General features: G+C 39.0%; 12 protein-coding genes across 12 annotated transcripts in view; 8 read left to right on the top strand and 4 right to left on the bottom strand.

Moving 5' to 3' along the window:
• Gasu_59500 (transcription initiation factor TFIID subunit D2) lies at positions 1-2,302 on the top strand (the record flags this gene model as incomplete). Its single annotated transcript, XM_005702851.2, has 2 exons — positions 1-366; positions 431-2,302. Coding segments are annotated over 2 exons (1,744 nt in total), but the record flags the coding sequence as incomplete, so codon positions are not given.
• An 8-nt stretch (positions 2,303-2,310) lies between these two features.
• Positions 2,311-4,011, top strand: Gasu_59510 (acyl-CoA dehydrogenase, mitochondrial precursor). The gene is made up of 6 exons (XM_005702852.1): positions 2,311-2,764; positions 2,819-3,169; positions 3,228-3,380; positions 3,431-3,490; positions 3,542-3,699; positions 3,753-4,011. Exons 1-6 carry the CDS (start codon positions 2,342-2,344, stop codon positions 3,955-3,957), a joined length of 1,350 nt encoding a protein of 449 aa, XP_005702909.1. The 5' UTR covers positions 2,311-2,341; the 3' UTR covers positions 3,958-4,011.
• A 2-nt stretch (positions 4,012-4,013) lies between these two features.
• Positions 4,014-5,010, bottom strand: Gasu_59520 (uncharacterized protein). Its single transcript, XM_005702853.1, has 3 exons — positions 4,849-5,010; positions 4,245-4,796; positions 4,014-4,191 (listed from the first exon to the last, which is right to left on the bottom strand). Exons 1-3 carry the CDS (start codon positions 4,972-4,974, stop codon positions 4,081-4,083), a joined length of 789 nt encoding a protein of 262 aa, XP_005702910.1. The 5' UTR covers positions 4,975-5,010; the 3' UTR covers positions 4,014-4,080.
• Positions 5,011-5,020: 10 nt separating this feature from the next.
• On the top strand, positions 5,021-7,361 carry Gasu_59530 (GTP-binding protein LepA). The gene is made up of 2 exons (XM_005702854.1): positions 5,021-7,001; positions 7,056-7,361. The coding sequence occupies exons 1-2, from the start codon at positions 5,033-5,035 to the stop codon at positions 7,187-7,189; spliced, it is 2,103 nt and encodes a 700-aa protein (XP_005702911.1). The 5' UTR covers positions 5,021-5,032; the 3' UTR covers positions 7,190-7,361.
• A 4-nt stretch (positions 7,362-7,365) lies between these two features.
• On the bottom strand, positions 7,366-9,130 carry Gasu_59540 (uncharacterized protein). The gene is made up of 6 exons (XM_005702855.1): positions 9,072-9,130; positions 8,880-9,023; positions 8,559-8,785; positions 8,290-8,499; positions 8,183-8,240; positions 7,366-8,135 (listed from the first exon to the last, which is right to left on the bottom strand). The coding sequence occupies exons 1-6, from the start codon at positions 9,114-9,116 to the stop codon at positions 8,031-8,033; spliced, it is 789 nt and encodes a 262-aa protein (XP_005702912.1). The 5' UTR covers positions 9,117-9,130; the 3' UTR covers positions 7,366-8,030.
• Positions 9,131-9,145: 15 nt separating this feature from the next.
• Positions 9,146-11,870, bottom strand: Gasu_59550 (aarF domain-containing kinase). The gene has a single exon (XM_005702856.1). It carries the CDS (start codon positions 11,844-11,846, stop codon positions 9,681-9,683), a length of 2,166 nt encoding a protein of 721 aa, XP_005702913.1. The 5' UTR covers positions 11,847-11,870; the 3' UTR covers positions 9,146-9,680.
• A 540-nt stretch (positions 11,871-12,410) lies between these two features.
• Positions 12,411-15,002, top strand: Gasu_59560 (PhoH-like ATPase). The gene is made up of 2 exons (XM_005702857.1): positions 12,411-14,283; positions 14,349-15,002. Exons 1-2 carry the CDS (start codon positions 12,524-12,526, stop codon positions 14,827-14,829), a joined length of 2,241 nt encoding a protein of 746 aa, XP_005702914.1. The 5' UTR covers positions 12,411-12,523; the 3' UTR covers positions 14,830-15,002.
• A 58-nt stretch (positions 15,003-15,060) lies between these two features.
• Positions 15,061-16,231, top strand: Gasu_59570 (uncharacterized protein). The gene has a single exon (XM_005702858.1). It carries the CDS (start codon positions 15,116-15,118, stop codon positions 16,208-16,210), a length of 1,095 nt encoding a protein of 364 aa, XP_005702915.1. The 5' UTR covers positions 15,061-15,115; the 3' UTR covers positions 16,211-16,231.
• Positions 16,232-16,235: 4 nt separating this feature from the next.
• Positions 16,236-17,550, bottom strand: Gasu_59580 (protein phosphatase 2C-like protein). The gene is made up of 2 exons (XM_005702859.1): positions 16,457-17,550; positions 16,236-16,407 (listed from the first exon to the last, which is right to left on the bottom strand). The coding sequence occupies exons 1-2, from the start codon at positions 17,500-17,502 to the stop codon at positions 16,305-16,307; spliced, it is 1,149 nt and encodes a 382-aa protein (XP_005702916.1). The 5' UTR covers positions 17,503-17,550; the 3' UTR covers positions 16,236-16,304.
• A 10-nt stretch (positions 17,551-17,560) lies between these two features.
• On the top strand, positions 17,561-18,821 carry Gasu_59590 (uncharacterized protein). The gene is made up of 5 exons (XM_005702860.1): positions 17,561-17,773; positions 17,826-18,179; positions 18,228-18,286; positions 18,340-18,454; positions 18,508-18,821. The coding sequence occupies exons 1-5, from the start codon at positions 17,597-17,599 to the stop codon at positions 18,595-18,597; spliced, it is 795 nt and encodes a 264-aa protein (XP_005702917.1). The 5' UTR covers positions 17,561-17,596; the 3' UTR covers positions 18,598-18,821.
• A 9-nt stretch (positions 18,822-18,830) lies between these two features.
• On the top strand, positions 18,831-20,633 carry Gasu_59600 (methyltransferase). The gene is made up of 5 exons (XM_005702861.1): positions 18,831-19,571; positions 19,622-19,797; positions 19,848-19,888; positions 19,940-20,014; positions 20,068-20,633. The coding sequence occupies exons 1-5, from the start codon at positions 18,853-18,855 to the stop codon at positions 20,482-20,484; spliced, it is 1,428 nt and encodes a 475-aa protein (XP_005702918.1). The 5' UTR covers positions 18,831-18,852; the 3' UTR covers positions 20,485-20,633.
• Positions 20,634-20,900: 267 nt separating this feature from the next.
• Positions 20,901-25,561, top strand: part of Gasu_59610 (chromatin remodeling complex / DNA-dep ATPase) — a 6,361-nt gene continuing 1,700 nt past the window's right edge. The window contains exons 1-3 of the mRNA XM_005702862.1: positions 20,901-22,615; positions 22,663-23,319; positions 23,366-25,561. The exon at positions 23,366-25,561 is cut by the window's right edge and continues 1,607 nt beyond it. Coding sequence (XP_005702919.1) covers positions 20,922-22,615; positions 22,663-23,319; positions 23,366-25,561 — 4,547 coding nt within the window. The 5' untranslated portion in view covers positions 20,901-20,921. The remainder of the gene's footprint in view (positions 22,616-22,662; positions 23,320-23,365) is intronic.

Consider the following 25,561-nt stretch of genomic DNA (forward strand, 5'->3'; position numbering starts at 1 on the left):
AACAGAAGCAAACTTGGATGAAGAAGGCGTTATTATTGAGAAAGATCCTGTTTTGTGGGTTCGAATAGATCCTGACCAAGAATGGATTCTCAAATTCGTGGAATTTCGTCGTTCAGAGAGAGATTCTATATCTTGTTTGCGAAATTGTCGAGATGTGTGGGGTCAGTTGGAAGCATTGGAAACCTTAATGAGTAGAACGAAAGGACGAGTTTCTGTAACTTCTATTCGATGTTTAGAACAAATTTTGACAGATTCAAGATATTATTTTCAAGTAAGAGGCGAGTGCGCTCGATGTTTAGCGAAATGTTATACTACAAACGATCGATTGATGGGATTGGAAGCCTTATTAAAGCTTTTAAGGAATAAGTAAGTATCGCAAGTTACCACATATATACAATCTATTATATTGAAAACACAATGATCTTTTCAGATATTTTGACAAACATGGAGCTGTATTATCGAATCATTTTGATGATATATCAGAATATTTCGTGAAATGTGCAGTTATTCAAGCCATCGCTCAAGCAATTCATCCCATATCTTTTCCTATATATGGCTATGATTCCCAATTCTCTTTGAATCTTGCTTCATTTCAAATGACTCATATACAAGAAAGCCTTCCGTATGATGTCTTACAATTATTATTAAGTCTTCTGGAACAAAATGATACTGCATATCCACCTCTTTTTGATGATTGTTTTTATTTACATAATCTAATTATTGCTTGTGCAATCTGTTCCGTATATGCTAAAGACCAGATTACCCGTCATAGAGTTTATAAACAATTGTTTCGTTACTTGAAGAGAGAAGAAGCCATGCCAAGTTATCACAATATAATAACTGGAGCATCTCTGAAGGGTTTGACTATTTTACAACTGGGTGGTTTCTTGAGGATTCCTAACGACTGGGAGCCTATGGTAGTTTCAGAAACGGAAGGTTTGGTATCCAGTGAGCGAGAATCCAATGACTGGGAAAAGGCTCTTTGGAAAAGTTTTCGTAGTTGCAATTTACTTCTGATTAAAATAGCAATGGAATGTCTGTTTCATTTGTATGGAGGCCACATAGAATTCTTAGAATGGTTATTAGAAGCGTGGATAGAAAATAGATTGGAAAGATATGAACGAACTCGAAGATCTGCAATTCGTTTGTTGCAAAAGCAAGTTGCTTTAAGAGCCACATTGAGGAATCGTCTTCGCAAATATGATGAACAGTCAATACAGTTTTGCTTACGTTGGCTACGTTGGATGGTCGAAGAGAAAGATTGTCTTGTCCAGTCGGAAGGTTTGAAAGTGGCCAAGCATATTTGGGGCAGTTATATTCCTTTATGTCTACTGACCAATGAAGAATATGAAAGAGAACGCAATGAAAGAAAGAAATCTCACAAGGAGAGAAAGGAATTAGATTATCGACTGGAAGGTAGGAAAATGGTGGTTTTACCTGCTAGAGACCAATCAAGTTCGTTCTCATCACCCACATCTCAGCAACAACCATCTGAACTTGGTGTAGAAAATGTTCAGCAGCCAAAAGAATCGTCGGCTTTGGTTAATGAACAAGCAACTCAAGAACAGTCTGTCGAGAAGTCTAGTTTTTATCTAATGAAGGAGATGATGGAAAGAATTAAGGAAACATGTGATCTGGACTCTGAAGACGAACACTATATGCTCAGTTTTTTGGAACAAGGCTGTCAAGGTGCCCATGTGAATTCGGTTAAAGTATCATTGAGAAAGTTTGGTTTGGAGAAACTACTTGTAAGATGGCAGCAACAGAAGAGCAGCAATGAATTTCAAACTCCAAAGGAATTTGATTGAAATTTTGTTCTCCGAATTGATTCGTCGTTGTGTGAGAAGAGAGGAAGAATAGCTAAACCCTTTGAAAATGTTCAAGATATTTTTGTTGCTTTGTTTGTTGGTTTATATTGTAGATGCCACCAACATGGAGACAATACTTGCAAGACAAGTGAGCGAAAACGCAGTTACCGATACTTCTGTTGCCGGTGCGACCTTTCAGTTAGTTTTTTGGACCAGCGTTGTGCTGGTGCTCGCTATAGGTTATGCAGTTGCAGTTTTGGTTCGAATGCCGTTGGAAATGGACAGTTTATTATATGGTGATAAAACAGCCAGTGGATAATTAGATATGGCCTGAGTATACCAGGAGGCAATTTGGCTGGTTCACCAGAAGAGCCCGACAAATAAGAGTTTTCTTATATGTGAATATCTTTTCGTTGTACACATGGAAGTGAATACATTCAAATAAAACAATCAACTATTTAAGTTTTCATTTGAAGAAAGCCATTCCAGAATCCTGTAGAAATGGCGCTCTTTTGTTTCATTTTTCTTTGGACATGGAGAAATTTTCGAGTGTCTTGAAAACCACTTTCCATCTATCTTATGCAGTAACTCGTTTTTTGAGGAGTCCATTTGATACTCCGAAAGGTAGCCTTAGAAATTCTTTGTGGCTTGATTGTCATCGGAAATTAGTCACTACAAAGGCTGAGTCTTCGAACAACTCCTGGCAACCAGGACCTTGTCTGTCATTCTCTGAAGACGAAAGGCTGTTGAAGGATGCTGTTAGAAAGATTTCGCAAACTTTCATTGCTCCGAAAGTTAGAAGTATGGATGAAAAAGGAGAAATGGATGCAGAACTCTTCAAAGAACTGTTTGGCAATGGATGGATGGGTTTAGAAATTCCAGTAGAATATGATGGGAGTGGTTTATCTTTCACTCAAGCTTGCATAGTTATTGAAGAAATTGCACAGGTAGATCCCGTAAGTATTATTCTATATATTTTGCTTTGGTGATTTTTGTTCATTTTGAAACAGTCTACTGCTGCGGCAGTCGATGTGCAGAATACTCTTGTGAATAATACTTTGTTGAAATGGGCCAATTCTAAACAAAAAGAGAAGTACCTTCCAATGCTTTGCAAAGATACAGTTGGTTCCTTTTGTCTAAGTGAAGCATCTAGTGGTTCCGATGCGTTTGCTTTGAAGTGTAGAGCAACAGAAAAGGATGATCATTTCGTACTCGAAGGGAGCAAATTGTGGATAACCAATTCTATGGAGGCTGGTTTATTTGTTGTATTTGCAAATTGTGCTCCAGAGAAAGGCTACAAAGGCATTACTGCCTTCATTATACAGAGGGACACTCCTGGTTTCTATATTGCCAAGAAAGAGGTATTATGTTTGACAACAATTATATTATGAGACGACTAATGGAAATCTTTCATGATAGGATAAATTGGGTATTCGTTCTTCCTCAACATGTGAGTTGCAATTTCAAGGAGTTAAAGTACCCAAAGAAAATGTGTTGGGTCCAGTTGGAAGTGGTTACAAAATTGCTATTGAATCTCTTAATGAAGGAAGGATAGGAATTGCTGCTCAAATGGTAATTCAAATTTTCTTTGTTTGATTTCTGTTTTTTGAAAGGTTTGAAAGACTGGCTTGGCTCAAGGAGCATTGAATATTATCTTTCCTTATTTGCATGAACGGAAACAGGTATTTTTGATATTCTATATTTCAGTATCTTTTTCCACTGAATGAGTTAAGTTTGGAAAGCGCATAGGTGACTTTCAAGGTGTGCAATTTCAATATGCAGAAGCTTTTATAGAGTTGGAAGCAGCTCGTGCATTATTATATAATGCAGCTCGAATGAAAGACGCAGGTTTTGATATTAAAAAAGAAGCTGCAATGGCAAAATATTTGAGGTAAGTACTTGACAGTCATTTCTGGACAAGTATTTCCCATAGCAGTTGTATAGTGCTCAAGTTGCTGAACGAATAGCATCAAGGAGTATCGATTGGGCAGGAGGTATGGGCTTTGTAAAGGAGTTTGGTTTGGAAAAGTATTATAGGGACACCAAAATTGGTCATATATATGAAGGAACGGATAATATGCAGTTACAAACCATAGCAAAAGAAATGCAAAAAGCATATGGCTTTGATAGGAAATCACATCATATGTAAAGTTCTTTGGTCGTTTATCCTATTGAAATCTCATGGGGATTGCATATTCTTTGAAGATTCCAACAAAACTCTTTAATCCAAAGCCATATTTTGTGGTCAATGGAATGATCGTTAAGACGAGTATCATTTCGAGGCAACATAAATGCAACTGTATACAACCAATTGATACAACATATCCAATAACAAACTCCTGTTTTTGGATCGGTTGCTTTCAAAATTTTTCCAAGTCGACCACTGCGATGAATTTCCATAATAAAGCTCACAATACAAGGCCTATATCCTTTTACCCATTTCAAAGTCGGTCTTATCCAAACTGCCTTCCAACACTCAACTCCATAAGTCTTTTCATGATTTTCAACCCGACTCTCTTTTGTTTGACATACACTTTGTAGAAAAGTATCCCAACTTGTTTCCTTTTCATGTTGACTGAAAGAACTGTAATCACACCATATAGACAGTGCAAGAAGAGGCTCAGTGCCTAAAAATGAAGACAATGTATAGCTGTAAAACTCATCACTATACAAGGATATGACAGGATTCCTATCAATACTTTCCAACATCAAACTGTGTCCTCCATAAAAGGAAATGCGAATAAACAACGCCGTCGTTACTTGCAATAAATACTTTTTACAAATAGCACAAAAGTTATTGTCGGTGCAATCGTGAGACAACGTGGTCGCTTTATCGACACAAGAAAGCCAGCGAGAAAACTCCAACACACTATAGGAAATATGTTGATAATTAACAAAATGATGCAATTGGAAAATAATTATTAGAGACTCCAAATACCACTTTTCCTTAGGAGTGCGACATATTTCCAAAAAGCGTTCTAGCCGTTCCTTGAAAGCCAAGTCAGTGGAACCATCTACAATACAATAGTTTAAGACAAACCACAAAATATAACCAAGGTGTATTGTCTCTACAAGGTTCTTGAAAATCATAAAGGTCCTTTAACAAGTTTATCAAGTTGTCTTCCAAACGTGTATCTTCCCGAAACAAAACCACTTTGTGATTCATCTTCACAATATTGCTTTCACCTTTGTGAGAATTAATTGATAACCATCTACATTATTCAATGCCTAAAAGAGTTGATTCCTGCCGTGGAAAATGTTTACGTTGTAATAGACACATATTGTATGGATTTTGTAATACAAGCTTTCAGCTTTATGACTTTCGTGTCAACTGCTCTAGATGGGTTTCCACAAAAAGGCACGTTGGCTTGAGTAGCCTCAAGGGTAACAAGCCTTGGTTATGGCTTGGAAAGCATTTGCTACATGTTGGTTATTCACGTTCTATTATATTTCCTGTCTCCCTTTCTATGGCAGAAATTTCAACTCACTCCAAAGGAGAAGAACAAACAATTGAAAACGTCTCTCCACAACAAATAAGAAATTTTTGTATCATCGCGCACATCGATCACGGAAAATCCACTCTTGCAGATCGTTTATTGCAATTGACAAATACTGTGAGCAACAGAGATATGAAAGAACAGTTTTTGGACTCCATGGATTTGGAAAGGGAGCGAGGAATTACTATCAAGCTGCAAACGGCAAGAATGAGTTATACAGCTGCGGATGGAAAGCAGTACATTCTGAACTTGATAGATACTCCAGGTCATGTAGACTTTTCTTATGAAGTAAGCCGTTCACTTGTCGCTTGTGAAGGCGCTATTCTAGTTGTCGATGCCAGTCAAGGAGTAGAAGCCCAAACTTTGGCAAACGTTTATTTAGCTTCCGAAAGTGGTCTGGAGATTATACCAGTCTTAAACAAAGTTGACCTTCCTTCAGCGGAACCTTTGCGTGTTAAACAAGAAATTGAACAAATGATTGGGCTGGACACTAGTGACTGTTTGGAAATATCAGCCAAAACAGGGAAGAATGTTGAAAAGGTGTTGGAATATATTGTCGAGTATATTCCACCACCGAAAGATCGATCTGATGCTCCTCTTCGTGCTCTTATTTTTGATAGTTATTATGACTCGTATCGAGGAGTCATTGTATATTTCCGTATTTTCGATGGAATATTGGAGACTGGAAGAAAGATTCGTTTTATGAACTCCCAAAAAGATTTCGAAACAGTGGAGATTGGAGTTTTAGCTCCTCATCAAGTTTCCGTTGCTCGTCTTGGTCCAGGTGAAGTGGGATATTTAGTGGCAGGAATCAAAACAGTACAGGATGCCAGAGTTGGAGACACTATAACATTAGCTAGTCAACCTGCTCATTCTCCATTAGCTGGATATAAAGAAGCTAAACCTATGGTATTTTGTGGATTGTATCCAGCAGATGCAGATCAATTCGAGGATTTAAGAGAAGCCTTAGAAAGACTCAAATTGAATGACTCGGCATTGAGTTATGAACCTGAGAGCTCTTCTGCTATGGGATTTGGATTCCGTTGTGGATTTTTAGGACTATTACATATGGAAATTGTTTGTGAGCGTCTTTCGAGAGAATACGGACTAGATTTAGTGACCACATCTCCCAGTGTGGGTTATTATGTGCACTTGGAGAAAAAGTCTCCCTTACTAATTCAGAACCCTTGTGAGCTGCCTGAACCTCACCTTATCGATCATATTGAAGAACCCTATGTACGTTTAGAAATCATTACACCCAGTGAGTTTGTAGGTTCATTGATGGAATTGACTCAATCGAGAAGAGGAATATTTCAAGATATGAAATACATCACAGCTACTCGCACTTCACTTATTTATGAATTACCACTGGCAGAGTTGGTCACCAACTTTTTTGATCTAGTAAAGTCTCGCTCTCGTGGATATGCTTCCATGGAATATCACTGGAGTGGATATCGTGTAGGAGACTTGGTCAAGTTGGAAGTTGCCGTGAATGGAGAAAAAGTGGATGCTCTTTGTAATATTGTACATCGTGACAAAGCATATTCCATTGCTCGTGCTCTTACAGAAAGATTAAAGGAACTGATTCCTAGACAACAGTTTCGAATTCCTGTTCAAGGTATGATTGGTAGTCGAGTAATAGCATCGGAACATATTCCTGCATTAAGGAAGGATGTATTGGCAAAATGTTATGGAGGTGAGTTTTTATTGGAAACTTTCAACATTTTTTGGTTCATATCTTTATCATAAGGTGATATATCCCGAAAGAAGAAATTACTAAAGAAACAAGCCGAAGGAAAGAAGAAAATGAAAGCCATTGGAAAAGTGGACGTTCCACAGGAAGCTTTTCGCGCTATGCTAAGTTTAAAACAAACTGACGATTAGTAAATAGAATATATTTTACATCCTATCAAACAATAGAGACCTTGGACTCTTATTTGTATTGGCTTTGTTGGAGCCAACTTTTGGAGCATCTTAACCACATCTTTTGGCCACTGCTGTAATGAGCTCTTTGCCAAAGTCACATGCGGAACTGCAGGACAATAAAATATAGGCAAATGGAACATCTGCATCACTTTATCCACTTGTCCTATCCAATCCTGTACCAAGTCCTTGCCGTCTTCGAGTAGGAAACCTATGAATGAACTATTATTCTCATCATTTTGAAAAAGCTCTAGTCGTTGCACTCTATCTTTCAACTGAAAATAGTCTATTCTAGTAACCCTTTTCAGTGTTTGTATGAAACTCTCCATATATACATCTCCCAAGAATACAGTTCTACTGAGGCTAATATGAGCTGGCAGTGCGTTCGGATGGGGTATTGTGGTTCTATTCAGCTGTTTCACTTGCTCAAAAGTAAATGATAGTTTCCAAACATCTTCTTCCCTCTCAAACAACATTTGACTCTGTTTGCATAGCTGATTACCAAAGTCAGCCAACTCAACACAAGTTTCTTGGGTTAACCCTACAAAAACCAAAGTAGGAAACAGTCCAAGTTTGCCAGTTGGCTCAGTAAGGTTATCTCTTAAAAGTATACTTTTTGCACTTGGTAACGTTGTGTTTTCTACTGACTGTCTATTATGTAAAGATATGTCTTTGTCTCTATCATTATTTTCTTCTTCATAACATCGTATCCGTTCCATGAATAACATATGCTGGATGGATAATTGTTTATATATATATATATGCCTTTGAAATCCAATTTCTAACATCTTCTTCTTCTTTATTATACAACTGGAGTTAGACGAATCTTCTTCCATCCTAGATATTCATTTTGCTTTTCTCTACAAGCCCTACAAGCTTCATCAAATGAAGCAAAAACCAAATAAGCCTTTCAAAGATATCATCCTTCCAACTTAAATACGAGTCATCTCTTACCATCGATGGTACTCGAGAGGAAATCAACCTTTCAACCTGATAGTCACGAAATAGCTGCCTATTCTCTTCATAAGTAATGACCAACCCTAAAATGAAAGCATTCTCACAGAATATGATATTCAGAAAGTGGATAAGGTAAATTAGATAGAATAACAACTCGAGGTCTCTCTTCCATAGAAAAGGCTGTAGAAGCGACTGCCTTTTCTACAGCTGCGGTGCTGATACGGAAACAATGTAGCGCACTTCCTGCAATCGACTGGGTGGATATTACTTTCTCAGCTTCCAAAGCAGCTTCTTCTGTTTCAAAGACGACACACCTGTTCTCACAACAATATCAATAAACAGAAACAAAATAATGTAAACAAGAACAACACACCAAGTGGCATAGGGACTTACTCTATCCAACATGAGCCTACACAACCACTGAGGTTTATGAGGCTCCACTAAAGTACAAAGCAACTCAATATCACTATGATTGGCACTCAAAGGAACTCTATCCATTCTCAACACTCGTAACTGTGCTTTGGTATTCAGTTGTTGCTGTTCCTTTGGGATGAAGTTTTGTCGAAAAAGGGAGTTCTTTAGTATCGGGGTTGTTTTCACCTACATAGAGTCATACAAAAGAGTGAATAGTTGGACAACCATTATCAGTCAAAGCACAAGGATATGGAAAAAACAGTTTGAATAGGTAACATACCTGGCTCTCTTTGCCATTGGAAGAAGAACTCAATCGACAACTTGGAGTATACATCGGAAGATGCTGCTTTGAAAAACTCTGCAACACAAGGAAACCGCTAACTGATAGTTTTTCTTGTAACTGAGTGCTTGCTTCTACCATATGCTAAAGAGAAGAATAAATTTATCGTACTCAAGCAATATATTATCTTACCAATAGAGAATCTTTGCAACGTAATGTACAAGTCCTGAATGCCATATGGACGATAATGAAGAAAAACTTTTCCTCGGAATTACTTTCGCAACGTCCCTACTTGACGCAGAATACTCGTTTCCACAACTATAAAAAAGAGTTATAGAAATGGATTCCATCAAAGGAAATTCAAGTCTTTACAGAGCTTTGTGAACAATTGCTACGTAGTTTTTGCCGTAAAAAGAGAACTTGAGACTGTTTTCTCTCCTTGTGTTGTTGTTAGAACAGTTTTTAAAGGCTATTGAAGGACAACAACTTCAAAGAGAAGACTATTACAAAGACTTTATGGCTTCAACAACAATAGATTTTGGAACCTAGATGCATTCCAGACTTCTTATTACTCTGCTCGACAAGTGGAAACATAGAGAGTAGCAAGTTCCCATAGTATTTCAAAGTTGTCCACGGCGATAAGAACAACAAGATATTGGAGAACTGAACGACTTACTAGGGAAATCGATTCTTCCTGTCTCTTATGAACAATACTTTTATTTACTTTGTACTACAACGACATGATTGAAGCTAAACACGTCTCTTTTCCCCAAAAATGTTAATAGATATTCACACATAACTTTAACCGGAGAAACGATCGGGCAAATCAAATACCAGTTTAATCAATCGATTGGACAACTTTTCTGCCAAACCAAAAGATAACTGAAAACCAAATCGTCTTCCTTCCGCATGCATTACCCACTTGCGAACCAATTCAGCTATCTGTGATGGTTCTAAACCTCGACTGCGAATTAAAATGGCCAAAATTTTCATAGTGACTTCCATAGAACGAGTCAATTGAGGTTCAGAAGATGTGTCATTCTCCAAATGACGAGAATGGCTACTAAACATGTTCCCTTTCAAAATAGGAATATCCAGCCTTGATATATTTCGAATAAACAATTGCCGATAATACAATACAATATCCAAAAATAACTGATCCACAGCTGTAGTTATATCTTCCACTAAATGTGAGCGAATATCTCTCGCTTTGTTTCCCAATAGAAAGTCACTCAACAAGTCAAGTGCTGCTCCAATGTCATATTCAGGTTTCGTACTTGCAGACTCTACAAGGCTCTCTAGTCGACTCCAACGAGGTCTACCATCTTTAAATATCAAATCACGAAGAGCATCCTGCAACTCAGGAGAGGGATCTGTCAATAGCCTCGCTGCAATATATGGATAAGCTTCATTAAGAATTTTAAAATTGCGATCAACTTGAATGGCAACGCCTTCCAATACTCCCAAACAACGTATAATGGCAGTATAATATGCTGGTAACCGAAATGGAAAGCGATACATAACAGAACCAAGTTTATCAATTACCGACTTGAAATTGAGTTCTCCAACCGAAGCTCCTAAAACATCTGGTAATGCACGATTCAGTGCTTCTACAATAGGATCCAAATGAGTGTCTTCCGGAAGAAATCCTAAGCGTACATAAAGTCGAGCCAAGGAACGAAAATCGCGATTAACCATATGCACAACAGCTTCAATAATTCCATAACGCTGAGCTGGTTTCAACTCTGACATCATTCCAAAATCTAAGTAGCACAGTTTCCCATCCTTTGTTGCCATCAGGTTTCCACCGTGAGGATCCGCATGAAAGTAACCAACCTCCAACATTTGTTTCAGTGAGCAACGCACCATTGTCTCAACCAAACGTGAAGCGTCCATTCCGTACTTGTCCGTATCGGTCAATCGTGTTCCGTCAACCCACTCCATAGTCAAGACTTTGTCTCGAGTATATTCCCAATAAACTTTTGGTACATATACATATGGAATACTTGAATATAACTGTCTAAATCTTTCTCCATTTCTAGCTTCAGATATGTAGTCTATCTCTTCATAAATGAGCTTTCCAAATTCTTCAATAATGGATTGCAAATTGATATCTCTTCTTAACATTTTCAATGCCTTGCTTAGTGTTCCACTCAACTGACGGAGAATATAAATATCCAGAGCAATTATCTTCTCACATTCTGGTCGCTGCACTTTTACTGCAACTGCTTCTCCATTTCTCAAATATGCCTTGTATACTTGGCCAATAGATGCGACTGCTACCGGTTCCGGTTCAATCTTTACAAATATCTCTGAAACTGGTTTCTTCAGTTGACTCTCTATTAACGAAAATGCTACTTCGTTTGGAAAAGGAGGAAGGCGATCCTGAAGCTTTTGCAATTCTTCTAAATATTCAGGAGGAAGCAAGTCTGGCCTAGATGAAAGTGCTTGGCCACCTTTGATAAACGCTGGTCCTAGACTGGCAATAATACTAAGAAACTCTTTGGCCCTCTTCCGACGGTTCCGCTTTTCTACACCACGTTGCCAGTCCAGAATTACTTTACTAAGAAATAACATAATAGGCACCGTAATTCTTATTTGTCTCTTCCTCACATCCAAGGACCGCGTACGGAAGTAAGCAGTAGCTACTACAGGATCATAGCGAGGTCTGACAGAATCAAGAGATTCTCGTAACAACTCGGTTGAAAACACTGTGTTATCTTTCATGGATATTCCATTAGAGACAGCGGAACTGCCAAGTTTAGGGTCAATGTCACTGAGATGATCGTAACTTCTTTCTGGCCTACTAACTTGTTCAGTTTTGCTTGCAGCCTTCGACCCTTGCTTCCTCGTCTCTTGTAAGAGTTGCTCTGCTGTCGACAACCTTTCTCGAGTCTCAGTATATGAGAATTGGCTTTTCTCTGAATCTGAAAATTTCTTCGACTGATAAACGTTTCTGGTATCCATACTCTTCCAAACTCTAGGAAACTTTGTTTGCGTGGTATGTCTCTTGTTTAGATAGTGGGTTAGTCTGGAAGTCCGTGAACAACTACATCGCTGCGATAATAAGCATGGTATATGAAGAACGCAGTGGCTGCACAGGCATCGATGATTAGGAACTCGTTGCTTCTTAACCACAAACTGCGATAACAACTTGGTGCAAGTAAATCCCAGTCTGGCTCCGATGATCCTCTCCATTCTGAAATGGGCATGAATCATCGATGTTGTTAACTTGTGGAGATTGTTGTTTCTCTTTATATTTGATGCATTCCAACTCAGCAAGTGGAGATTACTAGCTTTCAAAATGAAAGGGAGACAATCAAGCCCTAGATAGGACTTTTTTGAGTATGGGTTGTGGTTGGTTATTTGCATTTCCCTGATAAGAGTACATTGGTCTGTGGAATAGATACGGATACATTCCTATCAAGAGAAGTAGCTCTTCAAAGTAACTGCGGTAAAGAATAAAGACTTGCTTCAATTATAGAATAATCCTTGGTCTCCATTTTGGCGGCATTTTGAAGAATCCTAAAGAGATGCGATTTGATGTCAACCAAAAATTCCATTTTTGAGTCATCCTCTTCTTCGCTGGAACAAATTTCTCATCTGTTATGACGGTTTGTAAGCAACACTTTACTTGAAAACTCATGCAAGCAAAGGAAAGAGCGCTTTCGTTTCTCTCATTATCTTTTTGTAGAAGAGTTTATGGAAGTTGGCAGCACGTACAAACAAAATATGGAGTCTCTTGTCCACAGACCTTATACAGAATTCCTTGTCTACGCTTCTATTCCTTGAGGCTTCAAAAGTTAGAACCCAAAAAGAGGCCCAGACTAGTGACTACGCTATCAAAGTGTTTTACTGGCTACAAGATTTTACAGCGTGCCTCCTTAACAGGCCACAGCAGCAAGGGAAAGAATTCACAGAAGAAGCACTCTGACAACTATTATGACGATGACGAACTTTCGTTTGGCGGTGGTAAGAACATTCGTCCAAGAGACCCAGAGGAGATTATTTTCGATTCCTTGTCTTATGACTTAGAAAGTTGGAATTGTCCAAAAATAGAAAGGAAAAAATCATTGTCCAGTTTGCAACTTGATAGCTCGAATGCAAGTGAAGAATCTGAATCTCAAAGTGGTTCCAGTTCAGTTGGAGGTAAAGATATCTGTTCGAACCATGTTGTTTTGGAATATTCTCCAAATGGAGTACATACTCCCCAAGCTGAGGTTCCAGTTCAAACCAAGAAGACTTTATCAAAACTATATATTTTGGATACTAATGTTATTTTGCATGATTCTTCTTGCATTTATAAGTTTGGAACAGCTGATATTTGTATTCCTATAATAGTTCTAGAAGAGTTGGACAAGTTTAAGCGTGGAAATGAAGAGCTAAACAGACATGCCAGAGAATTTTTACGAATTTTGGATGATTTGGCTAGTCAGAACTCGGAAACAAATTTGGAAGCTCTTGTATCTTCCAAGTGGACCGACTCTAACAGTTTTCCAATTCCAAGACCGGAGACTGAATCTGACAGTAACATTCATACTGAAAATCAGGTAGACCAAAAGCATCCACGCTCGGATTGTTTGTCACAAGAGGGATTTCCATTAGGTGAAAGTCTTGGAAGGATTCATATAGGAATTGCGCCAAGAAGTCCAGTTATTGAGGCGAGATTTTTCTATGACTCTCCTGACCACCGAATTCTTGGTTTAATGCATCAGCTTACAAAGGATAGAGCCACAGCTTCCATAAAAGCCCACTTTGGTAATTTCGTGGACTTGAATGAAGCTTCAATATCCCTGATGGAGCGAGGCATCATTCCGAGGCTGACTTCACAAGATAGACTCAACCAAGAGATTTGTGAAATGTTTTTAATGGCATGCCAAGATACCATTCTAGTCACGAAGGATACCAATTTGAGAATGAAAGCAAGAGCGTTGGGTTTGAAGACGGAAGATTATGTAACTGACAGAATAATGACCAATCTGAAGGATTTGTATTGTGGGAAACGAGTCGTCGAAAATATCCCTTCTGATATTATTTCTTCGTTTTATGAAAGTCCCTATTATGTTGAGAAAGAAGTTTTGGAAAAATTTGTAAGCAACCCAATTATGAACGAAAATTTTATTCTAAGGAATGGGTCCAAATCGGCGCTTGCCTGCTTTTCCTATCATCCATTGTGTGGGACTTTTGTATTCCAGCGTGTAGAAAAGAAATCAGCTTTTCGTATTCACCCTCGTAATGCAGAGCAAGCTTTTGCATTGCATGCCTTATTGGACAAGAAGATTTTATTGGTTACTATCAGTGGTAATCCTGGAACTGGAAAGACTCTTTTGGCATTAGCTGCCGCCTTAGAACAGCATCAAGACTATCGTCAGATATACTTGTCTCGTCCCATTGTACCTTTGAGGTAATTTTATACTGTTTCATACCAGATACTCTATTGCTAATAGTAATTTTGTCGGGAATGGACAGCAATCGTGATATCGGCTATCTTCCGGGAACAGTAGATTCGAAAATTGAGCCTTACATGCAACCTTTGTTTGACAATTTGGGTGTAATTAAGTCGGTGAACAGTAACAAAGACGACTGTAAAGTAGTTTCTAGTCCATCTTCTATGAAGGAACTCCTACAAGTAGTTGAAACAGAAAAATTGAAAATTACACCGCTGACGTTTATTCGAGGGCGGAGTTTTTACAACTCCTTTTTTATTGTGGATGAAGCTCAAAATTTAACTCCCCATGAAGTGAAGACTATTATTACGAGAGCTGGCGAAGGCACAAAGATTGTGTTTACAGGTGATGTGCATCAAATTGACAATCCTTATGTTGATGTGCGCAGCAATGGTCTTAGTTATCTTATTGAGAGGATGAAAGGACAGCCATTATTTGCGCACATTTCTTTGGAAAAGGGAGAAAGAAGTGAGCTTTCCAAAATTGCCAGTGATTTATTGTAAATAGAAGCTAGAGAATTGTTTGGTTGTGGTCTCTTTGGATGTCCAAAAAGAGGTATTTTTCATTTGTCTATTTGTAAGCTGGATAAGATACAATGATGTCGACGAACACTCTGTATGTTCAACATAATAGTTTTATATTTTTTTGTGTGGCATATAAAAATTTGAAATTTTGCCCATTTTCTATATCCTTCCTTTCTTGGAGTTCCACTGACACATCCAGATATAGCGGCTCGTTTTTTATTGTATTTGGGTGTTTGTCTCGGGAAGACAGCAGTTGGTGTCTGACATGAGTTCTCAGGTGTTGGATATCGGCGAGAGAGAAGAAGCGATCACTATTGTACACTGTGCAACAAAGCGACTTCGTCAAATTTTCAAGTACATAGATAGAAAGTTGGAGAAAGAGGAACCAGGTTTTCATGAGTTTCAAAAAACGTGGCGCGCGGCAAAGTCGTTGACCCAGAAAGTTTCACCACATCCCAGTCGGGAATGGTTGAACAAGTTTGGAGAATACTTGAGTTCCGATAGTTTGGAAGATTCTACCAGTGAGAGTGGTGAAGAGGGCATTGGAGAATCAGATGTAGATAGCGTAGAATTGGTTGAAAGACCTCCTATCTGGATATTGCAAACAGGTGCAAGTGTATATGACAGCGAAGAAGTAGTGGATGAACGTGATGACTATTCAGCAGCTCAAGAGGTTGAAAAAGAGGAGGACCGTGTTTTGTCGAAGGCAACAGTAGATGACCAACAGCTCGTGTCTAGTCTTATAGATGACACTGACTCTCAAGTGGATTGGCCGTCGAATAGTTGGAAGAACATCGATTCTGTTGTTCTTCAGGCTGTTCGAGCTATGCCAGGAGGTTTTTCTTTATCACCTGCTGCTTTTCGTTTTCTTTGTGAACAAGTAACAGCCATATGTATAGCAGCCAATAGAGCTCATGGCAAACTCTGTTCTTTTCAAGAAGATGAAAGTCAAGTGTCTACTAGTGCGTTGCCTTGGGAATGTACGCTTGAATTGTGTTTGGCTATGACTGGTGTTCCTATTGGTGAACAAACTCTTGACAAAGTCAAATGTAGAATGAATCGTATATTGTCTGACAAAAAGCATCGTAAAGCTGCAAATGAACGACGCAAGTTGAGAGTACTGCTGATGAGTGTACTGCACCCTCGTTATCGTAACAACGTTGCACGACTTGTAGCAATGGTCGATGTCATTTTTGAACATTTTGGTTGTCTCCAGCGTTTATTTGATGCAACACTAGAAGAGCTAGCAACTATTCCGGGAGTAGGACCTAGAAACTTGGAATTGCTGCACTCATGGAAGCAATCTTTAAAAGCTAAACTTGACGACCTTCCAGACACTAGTTCCCCTTCCCAATTGTAAAGAAAAGTCAAAAAGACGTCGTAGTAATATCCAATCAATTACTTAACATCCACAATATAAACGATAACAAATGAAATACAGAAACAAAAAAATATTAAGAAAATAAAGCAAATATCACTGTACAGTCATCAAATGGTCCATCTTCCTCTGCCAATTGAAGAAGCTGTCTACATGCATCCTTTGTGCAACACAAATTACTGGATTGCAATATGAAAAGTGAAAGTTACACAATGAATACAAACTTACTTGGATATAATATCAACAATATTTTGAGGAGACAACTTGCGGTCATGTGAGTCCCAAAGGCCATCTGAGGCAATAATCAGAAACTTGTCACAAGGACCTAAAACAAGATGGTTGGTAAAAGGATCCGCCAAGACTCCACAAGCTCTCATATCTAAGTCTCCCAAAGTTCGTGTCAAGTTCAGAGCTCCTCCTTCGCCCAATCGGCTGACAATGTATTCTCCGTCAATGATGGCATCAGTTGCTTCTACTCTCGAGCGCTCTTCCAAACTTTCCAAACGGTGAGAAGCAGTGACAAAATATCCCTCCCAATAAAAATCACTCTTCTCTTCCTCAGAAAGACATTCTCTCACGGAAGCTGAAGGTTCCATTTTCAAGCACTCTCTTCCCTGTGGTATACAGCGTCCCAATACCACACCTGAGTCTCCAACGTTGCTGACGTATACTTCATCCTCAGAAATCAAGACAACTGTTGCAGTAGTTCCCGAATTCGCTCCATAAGGAGAAGAGTCCAGTACTGTAGCTGCATGCCTAAAAGCCAACTCAAGTGCAAACTTCGGGGGCGTGCCTCTTTGAAGTTGTTCGCTTAAAAAAGGAAGCAGACAATCGGCAACAATTTCAGCAGCATCTCCTCCGTACATACCATGTCCATCAAATACTCCAAAGGCATAAGACAGAGGCGGTATAAACAAGGAAGAATATCGGTCTTGGTTCGGTTGTCCCAAACGTTTATGGTTGGTGCCACAAAGCGACGCGCAAGAAAAGGAAAGTGAGCGAACGTGGGAGTTGAGACAGTTACTCCTACAAACTACAACATTATTATCGTCTTCAGTACCGGGAAACCAATTTTCCTGGTCTTTTGTAAAGGTTCGCTGTAGAGGATGAACGAATTCATCACTTTCCGAGACAGCACAATTGTGACAACGAGAATGAAAAACCTGTGAGTTTTCTTGAACTTGTTCTCTTCCCCTCAAATAGAAACTGTATTGGTTACAAGTCAAAGACCTCGATATTACTGCAACTTGGTCTTCTTGTTCCAAACTACTCATCACAACATGTAAACGACATGAGCGGCCGCCACAAATGCACAATACATCCAACTGGAGGGAATTAGGTTGTCTGCATTTCTTTGGGCGCCACAAGATGTTATGGACCGAAGACTTTGCCAGACAACTCAACATCAAAGCTATTTTGGCAATCTTGAATAGTTTGTTTCAGAACCATGGGCGTTTTAATAATTATAGTGATGAAGTACTACTGCTATTGGAATTTCCTGTTTGTGTGTTTTTGGAAAATGCAGTAGAAAACTTCTTTGAAGAGGTACCACACTGAGGAGAGCTTTTCGAGTACTCTTTAACGTTTGCACTTTTAGTTTGCACAAAGTGCCCGAGCAGTCTGTGAACAAAGTGGTAGAACGGTAGGGAATTGGTTCGATATTGATTTTGTCTTGGAGAAATTGTTTGGGAAGCGACTCGATGTCTCAGATTTGTTACAGTTGGCTCAGCGTGTGAGTACAGGAAAGCATCCTGTTTATAAAAGAAAGCGAATTCCTGCCAATACTTTGGCCTTTGAAGAAAGAGATGGTCTTAGTGAGTGGACCCCGAGAGAAAGATGGATGCCACCGTTGCCGCCTCAGTATACGTATAGATCACATCAAATTTATTATCCAACACGTATACTTAGACTGGAAGAGGATAGACAAGCGTTTTTGGAGCAGAAGCTTGAGGTTTGTTAGAAAAAGTGTGTTACTGGATACTCTGTTCAACTACAACAGGTTGAAAGACTATTATTGGCTGAAGAGGAATGGACAAATACTGATGTGGCGACTGTATGGTTAGTACAAGTTAAGTACTGAACTTGTTTTGATTCTTTCATGAACTTCATAGTAACTTGAATACGCTACCTTTCTTCAAGAAGAAGTCTCTAGAGGAGGATAGTTTGGAAGACGAAAAGGAGTTGTTAGAGTTCCTTTTCGAAGAGAATATCAAGGAACAGCCTATGGTAAGACTCCAAATAGGTTTTGGAGAGAAAGTCATGTTGACACTTTTGAATAGAAGGCTACAGAGAATATCAAAGTCGATAGGCAATTGCTGGTACAACGTTTTGAGAGGATAATGAGTGATGTCGATAATTTTATCGAGTAGATTTAACTTGTATTTGTGTTCTTTGGGTGGTTGTTTAGATTCTGGTGTTCTGTATTTTATGAAGTATTTATTGTTATCATCAGAACGTGTAGCTAATAATCAGTTTGTTCGCCCAAGGATATTTTCGAATATTCCCTAGTCGTACTTGCTTTTGTGAATAAGTTTTTAACAAAGACATATTTTGTTTCTAAAAGAAATGAATACTTGTATTAGAAATAATTATCGATGGAAAAGCTATTGTATTTCGTTGAGGAAATGTCCAATCACGACGATTGGCAGCCAGCTCTATATCGAAACGAGCACGCTTTTGTGTTTCAGAACGGTGCTTCACTTGTTGAACTGATGAATCCACAACGTTTTGAACTAGTCCTTGACCTTGGGTGTGGTACAGGTGAATTGACATACAAAGTCTCAAGTTCCGGTTGTTTTGTGATTGGTGTGGATTCTTCTTCAGCAATGACTTATTCTGCCAGAAACTCCTTTCCTGAAATAGAGTTCATAGTGGCAGATGGTACATTTCTTTGTTTTCGGTCCGTATTGGATTCTGTTTACAGTAATGCCGTTATTCATTGGATTAGCAAACCCTTACGGCTACTAGAAAGTGTTCACGATTGCCTTTTGCCAGGAAAACCTTTTGTTGCAGAGTTGGGTGGCGAAGGAAACGTAGAGTCCATTACAACTGCGCTTTGTCTAGCAACCGAGCAACATACGAATAGAAAGTGGGTTCCTACCAAGTGGTACTTTCCAAGGTTAACCCAGTTGGAAAGTTTATTAGGAGAAGCGGGTTTTACTGTCATATTCAGTACATACTTTGATAGACTCACAAAGTTACAAAATGGTTTTCAAGGATTGAGAAACTGGTTATCTATGTTTTGTCCAGAGTTGTCAAGAAACTATTCAAAAGAAGAAATGGAAAGAATACTTGAAACTGTGGAGACAGAATTGCGGTCCAAGTTGTTTGATGGAAACTATNGGTATGCAGACTATAAAAGAATTCGCATCGTTGCTCTACGAAACGAATGAGAAATTTTCCTATGCGCATTTTGTGTTTGCACGGCTTTCGACAAAATGCCAATAGCTTTCGAAAAAGAACAGGTGCTGTTCGAAAAGCGCTGGAATCAAAAGTCAACTGTACTTTGGTATATATTGATGCACCCCATGTTGTGGAGCCTGCTGGAGAAATTCTCATCGAAGAGACAGGTAGGAAACAAACCTCCAAGTCATAATTTCCCTATTGAAGTTTTTAAAAGGCGAACGCAAGTGGATTGGTCCACAACTTGGTTGGTGGAAAGTATGTTCAACTGCTTAGGATTCGCTTTGTAGTTTATTTTGTGTGATTTAGGCATCCTCTGATGGGAAGCACTATGAGGGTTGGAGAGAAACTGTCGACTATTTGAGAAATGTGTTTCGTTCTCAGGTATTTTGTATTATTCTCAGCCATATAACAATACTGAAATGTATATGGAATAGGGTCCTTTTGAAGCTATTCTTGGCTTCAGTCAAGGAGCAGCACTGAGTTCTCTCATCTGTGCTATGAAGGAACGTGCAGTAGAACTAGGCCACGAAGAATTTTCTTGCATTCGTTTTGCTCTTATTTTTTCAGGTTTCGTTTCCCGTGCTGAGGAACATTTGCCTCTGATAAAGACAACCATCCATACTCCTGCCTTGATCTGTTATGGTAAGGCAGATGACTTGGTGGATGCTTCTCGAAGCCAGGATCTAGCCCAACTGTTTGCCAATGCCACCATTTTAGAACATGAAGGTGGTCATTTGGTTCCGTCAGGAGCAACCGAAAGGGAACAAATCATTCGTTTTGTCTTGCAACACAATGACTATAAGGATGCTTTTACGGAGATAAGACACAATGGAAAGCATTCTAATCTTTGAAGGTGTTGAGAAATACAGATACATTTTCGTAAATAACAAAAGCTAGCTTGGAAGTTATTGGTCGATTTTGCTTCGTCACTATTGAGCATTATAATATGAAAATGATAAAAGTATTGGAAGTGTTTTTGAAGAAACTGAATGACTTGCAGCATCAAAAGGACATTGCACCCCATTCTTATATCCATCATCGTAATTTGTTTTTTGATAAGAGTGTGAGCTTGACGTTGGTCGAAGAACAAGGAGTGCCTTGAACTGAAAAGCAAAAAGGAAAACAAGAAAGGAAAACAAAGTTTCAAGAGTCTTGTTTGCAAGTTGAAGAACGTAACAGTACTGGTTTTTGCTCAGTTGAAAGTACATAATAGAAGACCCCGGGACGCAAGAGCTATTTGAGTTTTTAAGAAAACCTCTCAGATAAACAAAATTCTATCTCATAGCATATGGAGTTTGAAACAGATATGGGGCATTTTCCAGAAAAGGAAGTTACTACAAAGGAAAGATTTGGCGATACTGGTGAAACGGACAACTTTGCGCTTGAATATGATTGGAGAAAGTTATCAGAAGAAGGTTTGTCCGAAGACGAATTTCGTGTTGAAAGAATGCAGGCCGACGGAAGTTTTTGGGATGCTAAGTTACAGCAACAAAACGATAAAGGACTTGTAGAAAGCAACGCTCAACAAAGTGAACCACAAGGAAAGAGAAGATGGAGTCCAGTTGAAATACCTGAAGAGTTTTTGAGAAGGTCCTCAAGAGTAAAGACGGGTCACACATATAATAATTATCATTCGGAGTCAGCATCGGATTCTCCGTACGACTCATATTCACCTTCCGGCTCTTTTGAAAATTCTTCTTCTTCTTCTTCGTCAGACCCAGACTTTTCATATCAATCCTCCAGAAATTCTAGGAAAACCAAATCGAAAAAGAAACGGAGGGGTCTTGTTTCAAATAGCACTCATCGCAATCAGTCCGTTTATATAATGGATGACGTGGATGACTCTATGATAAGGAAAAGAGAAACAGAGACTTTGGACACTTCAGATGAGGATGAGGAGTGGTCATTGCGTGGAAAGCCTAAGAGACGAGTTGGTAAGAGACAGAAGAGAACAAGACAAAAGTTTACTTTGAATTCCAGTGAGGATGGTAATGAAGATGATGTCTACGATGGTGTTAATGAAGTGGACGAAGAAGAAGAGGAGGAGGAGGAGGAGCAAGGTCGTATCTCCCTTAGAATGCTGGGTAGAGAAGTTATTAACTACGCGGAAGAAGAAGATAGTGAGAACGAACAAAGTTATAATATACGCGAACAAGAGCCGATGGAAGAGTCGGAAGATGTGAATATCGTAGAACGTGTAGTAGCACATTCAATGGAGCCGAAAGATTTGCAATTTATTGCAAACAAAGACCTCGTAGAAGAGGGAGAAATTCCTACGGTTGATGATAATCGTGATTTCCAACCTGAACTTTGCTACTTTGCGATTAAATGGCGCAACCGTTCTTATAGACATTGTAGTTGGCATTTGTTGGAAGAATTGAAGCCCTGTAAGGGTTTTAAGAGAGTACAAAATTACATCAAAAAGATGAATTATTTGAAAGAGTTACTTGCTTCTCCATATGTCGCTCCTGAAGACAAGGAAGAAGAGCTATTACGTGTAGAAATGGAAAGGAACCTTATACGAGAATATACCAAAGTCGAACGTATTGTTGCTCAGAGAGAAATTGTGATTCCGGCTGAGAATCCTGATGATGTGCAACACAAAGTGGAATATCTTGTCAAATGGGGTTCATTACCTTTTATAGAATCAACCTGGGAGTCTATGGACTACTTAACATCAGAAGAAGACATGACAGCCATCGATGAATTCCTCGAACGCGAACAAGCAGCTTCTAGTCCTGTTTCTTCAAGGTTTAATCCTTTTGGCTCCAAAGCTTCGAGGAAACCTTTTAAAGGGATTGCTGAACAGCCTGCATGGCTTCATGGTCAAGGAAGAATGTTGAGAGATTATCAACTGGAGGGAATGAACTGGTTAGCTTTTAGTTGGTGTCATAACAGAAACGTTATTTTGGCAGATGAAATGGGTTTAGGTAAAACTTTACAAACAATAGCCTTCCTTGGATGGTTAAGACATGAAAAGAAGTAAGTTGATGTCATTTGCTGGATAACGTATTTATAATATTTTTTAGTGTTCCTGGTCCATTTCTTATAGTCGTTCCTTTGAGTACAATTGCTTCTTGGCAAAGAGAATTTTCTATTTGGTTGCCAGATTTTAATGTTGTTCTTTATACTGGAGACGTCAAATCTCGAGAAATGATTCGAGAATATGAATGGTTTTCTCCACATAATAAGAAACAATGTAAATTTCATGTACTGGTGACTACTCCGGAAATGATTTTAGGAGACTTGCAGTATTTTTCAATGATTCGTTGGGCTATTGTTACTGTGGATGAAGCACATCGTCTAAAAAATGAAGCTAGTGCCCTTCATCAAACACTGACTAGTCTTACTTCCGCCAATCGTTTGCTTATTACAGGCACACCTTTACAAAACTCCATTAGGGAATTGTGGGCACTTTTGAATTATCTACACCCCGAAAAATATAATTCTGCTTCAGAATTTGAAGAAAAGTATGATTTTCAAGCCTTGCGGAAACCTGAAAATATTACTAGTTTACATGCTGAGTTGAGACCGTATATTTTACGTCGTCAGAAGGCCGATGTGGAAAAGTCACTTCCAAGGAAGACTTATGCAGTACTTCGAGTTGGTCTGGGTCCATTGCAAGCACAGTATTATCGTTGGATTTTGACCAAAAATTTTGCAATGTTAAATGCTGGATTGAAAGAGTATGTTATATTAGTGTGGAATTGAAAATACTGACAATGAAAGTAGGAAAGGAGGACACGCAACGACATTATTGAATATTGTAATGGAACTGAAAAAGTGTTGCAATCATCCATACTTGTTTCAAGGTGTAGAAGACAAAAACTCGACCGACCCTCTACAGAGTCTCATCAAGGCTTCAGGAAAGCTAATATTACTGGACAAGTTGTTATTGAGGTTGAAGGAAAGAGGTCATCGAGTTTTGATATTTTCTCAAATGGTCCGTATGTTGGATATTCTACAAGACTATTGTAGGATGAGAGGTTTCTCTTTTCAGCGGCTTGATGGTTCTATGCCTAATCATTTAAGACAAAGAGCAGTAGACCATTATAATGCGCCGGATTCTCAAGATTTTGTATTTCTTTTAAGCACTCGCGCTGGTGGATTAGGAATAAACTTAGCCACAGCGGATACTGTTATTATTTTTGACTCGGATTGGAATCCTCAGAATGATCTTCAAGCGGAAAGTCGCGCACATCGAATAGGTCAAACCAAAGAAGTTAAGGTATTTCGTCTTTTGAGTAAGAATACGGTGGAAGAAGACATTCTTGAAAGGGCCAAACGGAAACGTGTCTTAGAACACCTTGTGATATCAGGAGTAGAAGGTGATGCCTCCAATAATGCTCGCGTAACCTTTAAGAAAGAGGAACTCTCGGCCATATTAAGATTCGGAGCTGAAGAACTGTTTCGTAACGCAACAGAAGATGAAGCAAATGAAGCAGCAGCTGCGGATACTCATCGATTGGAGATGGATGATATTGATGAAATTATTGCTCGAGCAGCTCCAGATGATACGGATGAAACGACTCCTGGAGGAAGTTTAGGAGATTCTTTACTCAATGCCTTCAAATGGGCAGATTTTGCGGTAGATGAAGAAGATACGGAAATCAACGACATTCCATTATCGACAACTACACCAGAGACAGAACAAGCTATGGCATCAGCAGTTGCAGAACGTTTGGGACGTTCAGCTTCCGACAATGGAAAGAACGAATCAGTGATAAAAATGAAGCAGTTGGAGGAAAGGGATCAACAGTTATTAAGGGAAACTGATAATGAGTTTTGGGGTCGAATTATTCCGGATCATTTGAAGGAAGGTGCCATTGCGGAAGAACTTTATGTAACACCTAGGAAGCGTTCTCGAACTCAAAATGCTGAGTTATCGGTGCAAGGAGGTTCGTCCACCTCAAGAAGACCTCGTCAAAAAACCAATCATTCGAAACAAGCAACGATATCACTAGAAGGCTATTCCATTCCGAAGAGAGACTGGAAGACTTTATTGAAATCATTTAGAAAGTTTGGTTGCTTATCTGCTTCTTCACTCATCATCCGTGATGCAGGCTTGGAAGGAAAAGTGAACGATGAACAGTTGAAGTCCATTTTTTCTTCTTTATTGGAACAAGCCAAAAAGTTGGTTACACAGAGCGACAAGGAATCCTATGAAGATCCCAAGGAGAGGAAGAAAGCCTTGATGGTAAATTTTGCAGGAGAGTTTATAAACGCTGAGGAAATAGTACGACGTAACCACGAGTTGGAACTTTTATGGCGAAAATTGTCAGTTTATGAAGATCCTAAACGTTTTCGTTTTAGGAATCCCTTGAAACCGGTATCATTTGGTGTACGATGGGGTCCTGTAGAAGATGCTATGCTTCTGGTTGGCATATACAGACATGGATTTGGAAATTGGAAAGCAATCAAGGAGGATAATTCTCTTCGGTTAACGGATAAAATCAACACAGGGGACCCAAATGACAACGAGAAAGCTCCAGATGGTAATAAACTTCAACGTCGAGTTTCAGTTTTATTCAAGGCTTTGGAAAAAGAAATGCAACAAGAGGAGTCTAAAAAAGTTAGAGCTATGGGAAACCGTCATCAATCCTCGGATAACAAATATTCCATATCATCATCATCATCATCAGGAGTAGCCATGAGCACTTTGACAAAAGGGTCGAAAGAGTCCAATTCACATGTTTTGTCGAGAGAACTTTGCAGAACAGAAAACGCTATTCTAAGTGATTTGAAAAAACTTTCTCATGTGGATGACTCACAATGTGCCTTGGACCCAAAACAACGTGCTGAGAAGACAAGGGAATGCTTATTACGTTTGGGACAACGTGTGAACGAGTTGGCAGGTAATGATGACGTGGCGATGAAGGAGAAATTGTGGAAGTTTATCGCGAAGTTTTGTAAAACTGCAAAAGACGG

The sequence above is a fragment of the Galdieria sulphuraria genome, assembly GCF_000341285.1.
Source record: "Galdieria sulphuraria unplaced genomic scaffold scaf_66, whole genome shotgun sequence".
NCBI classification, from domain to species: domain Eukaryota; phylum Rhodophyta; class Bangiophyceae; order Galdieriales; family Galdieriaceae; genus Galdieria; species Galdieria sulphuraria.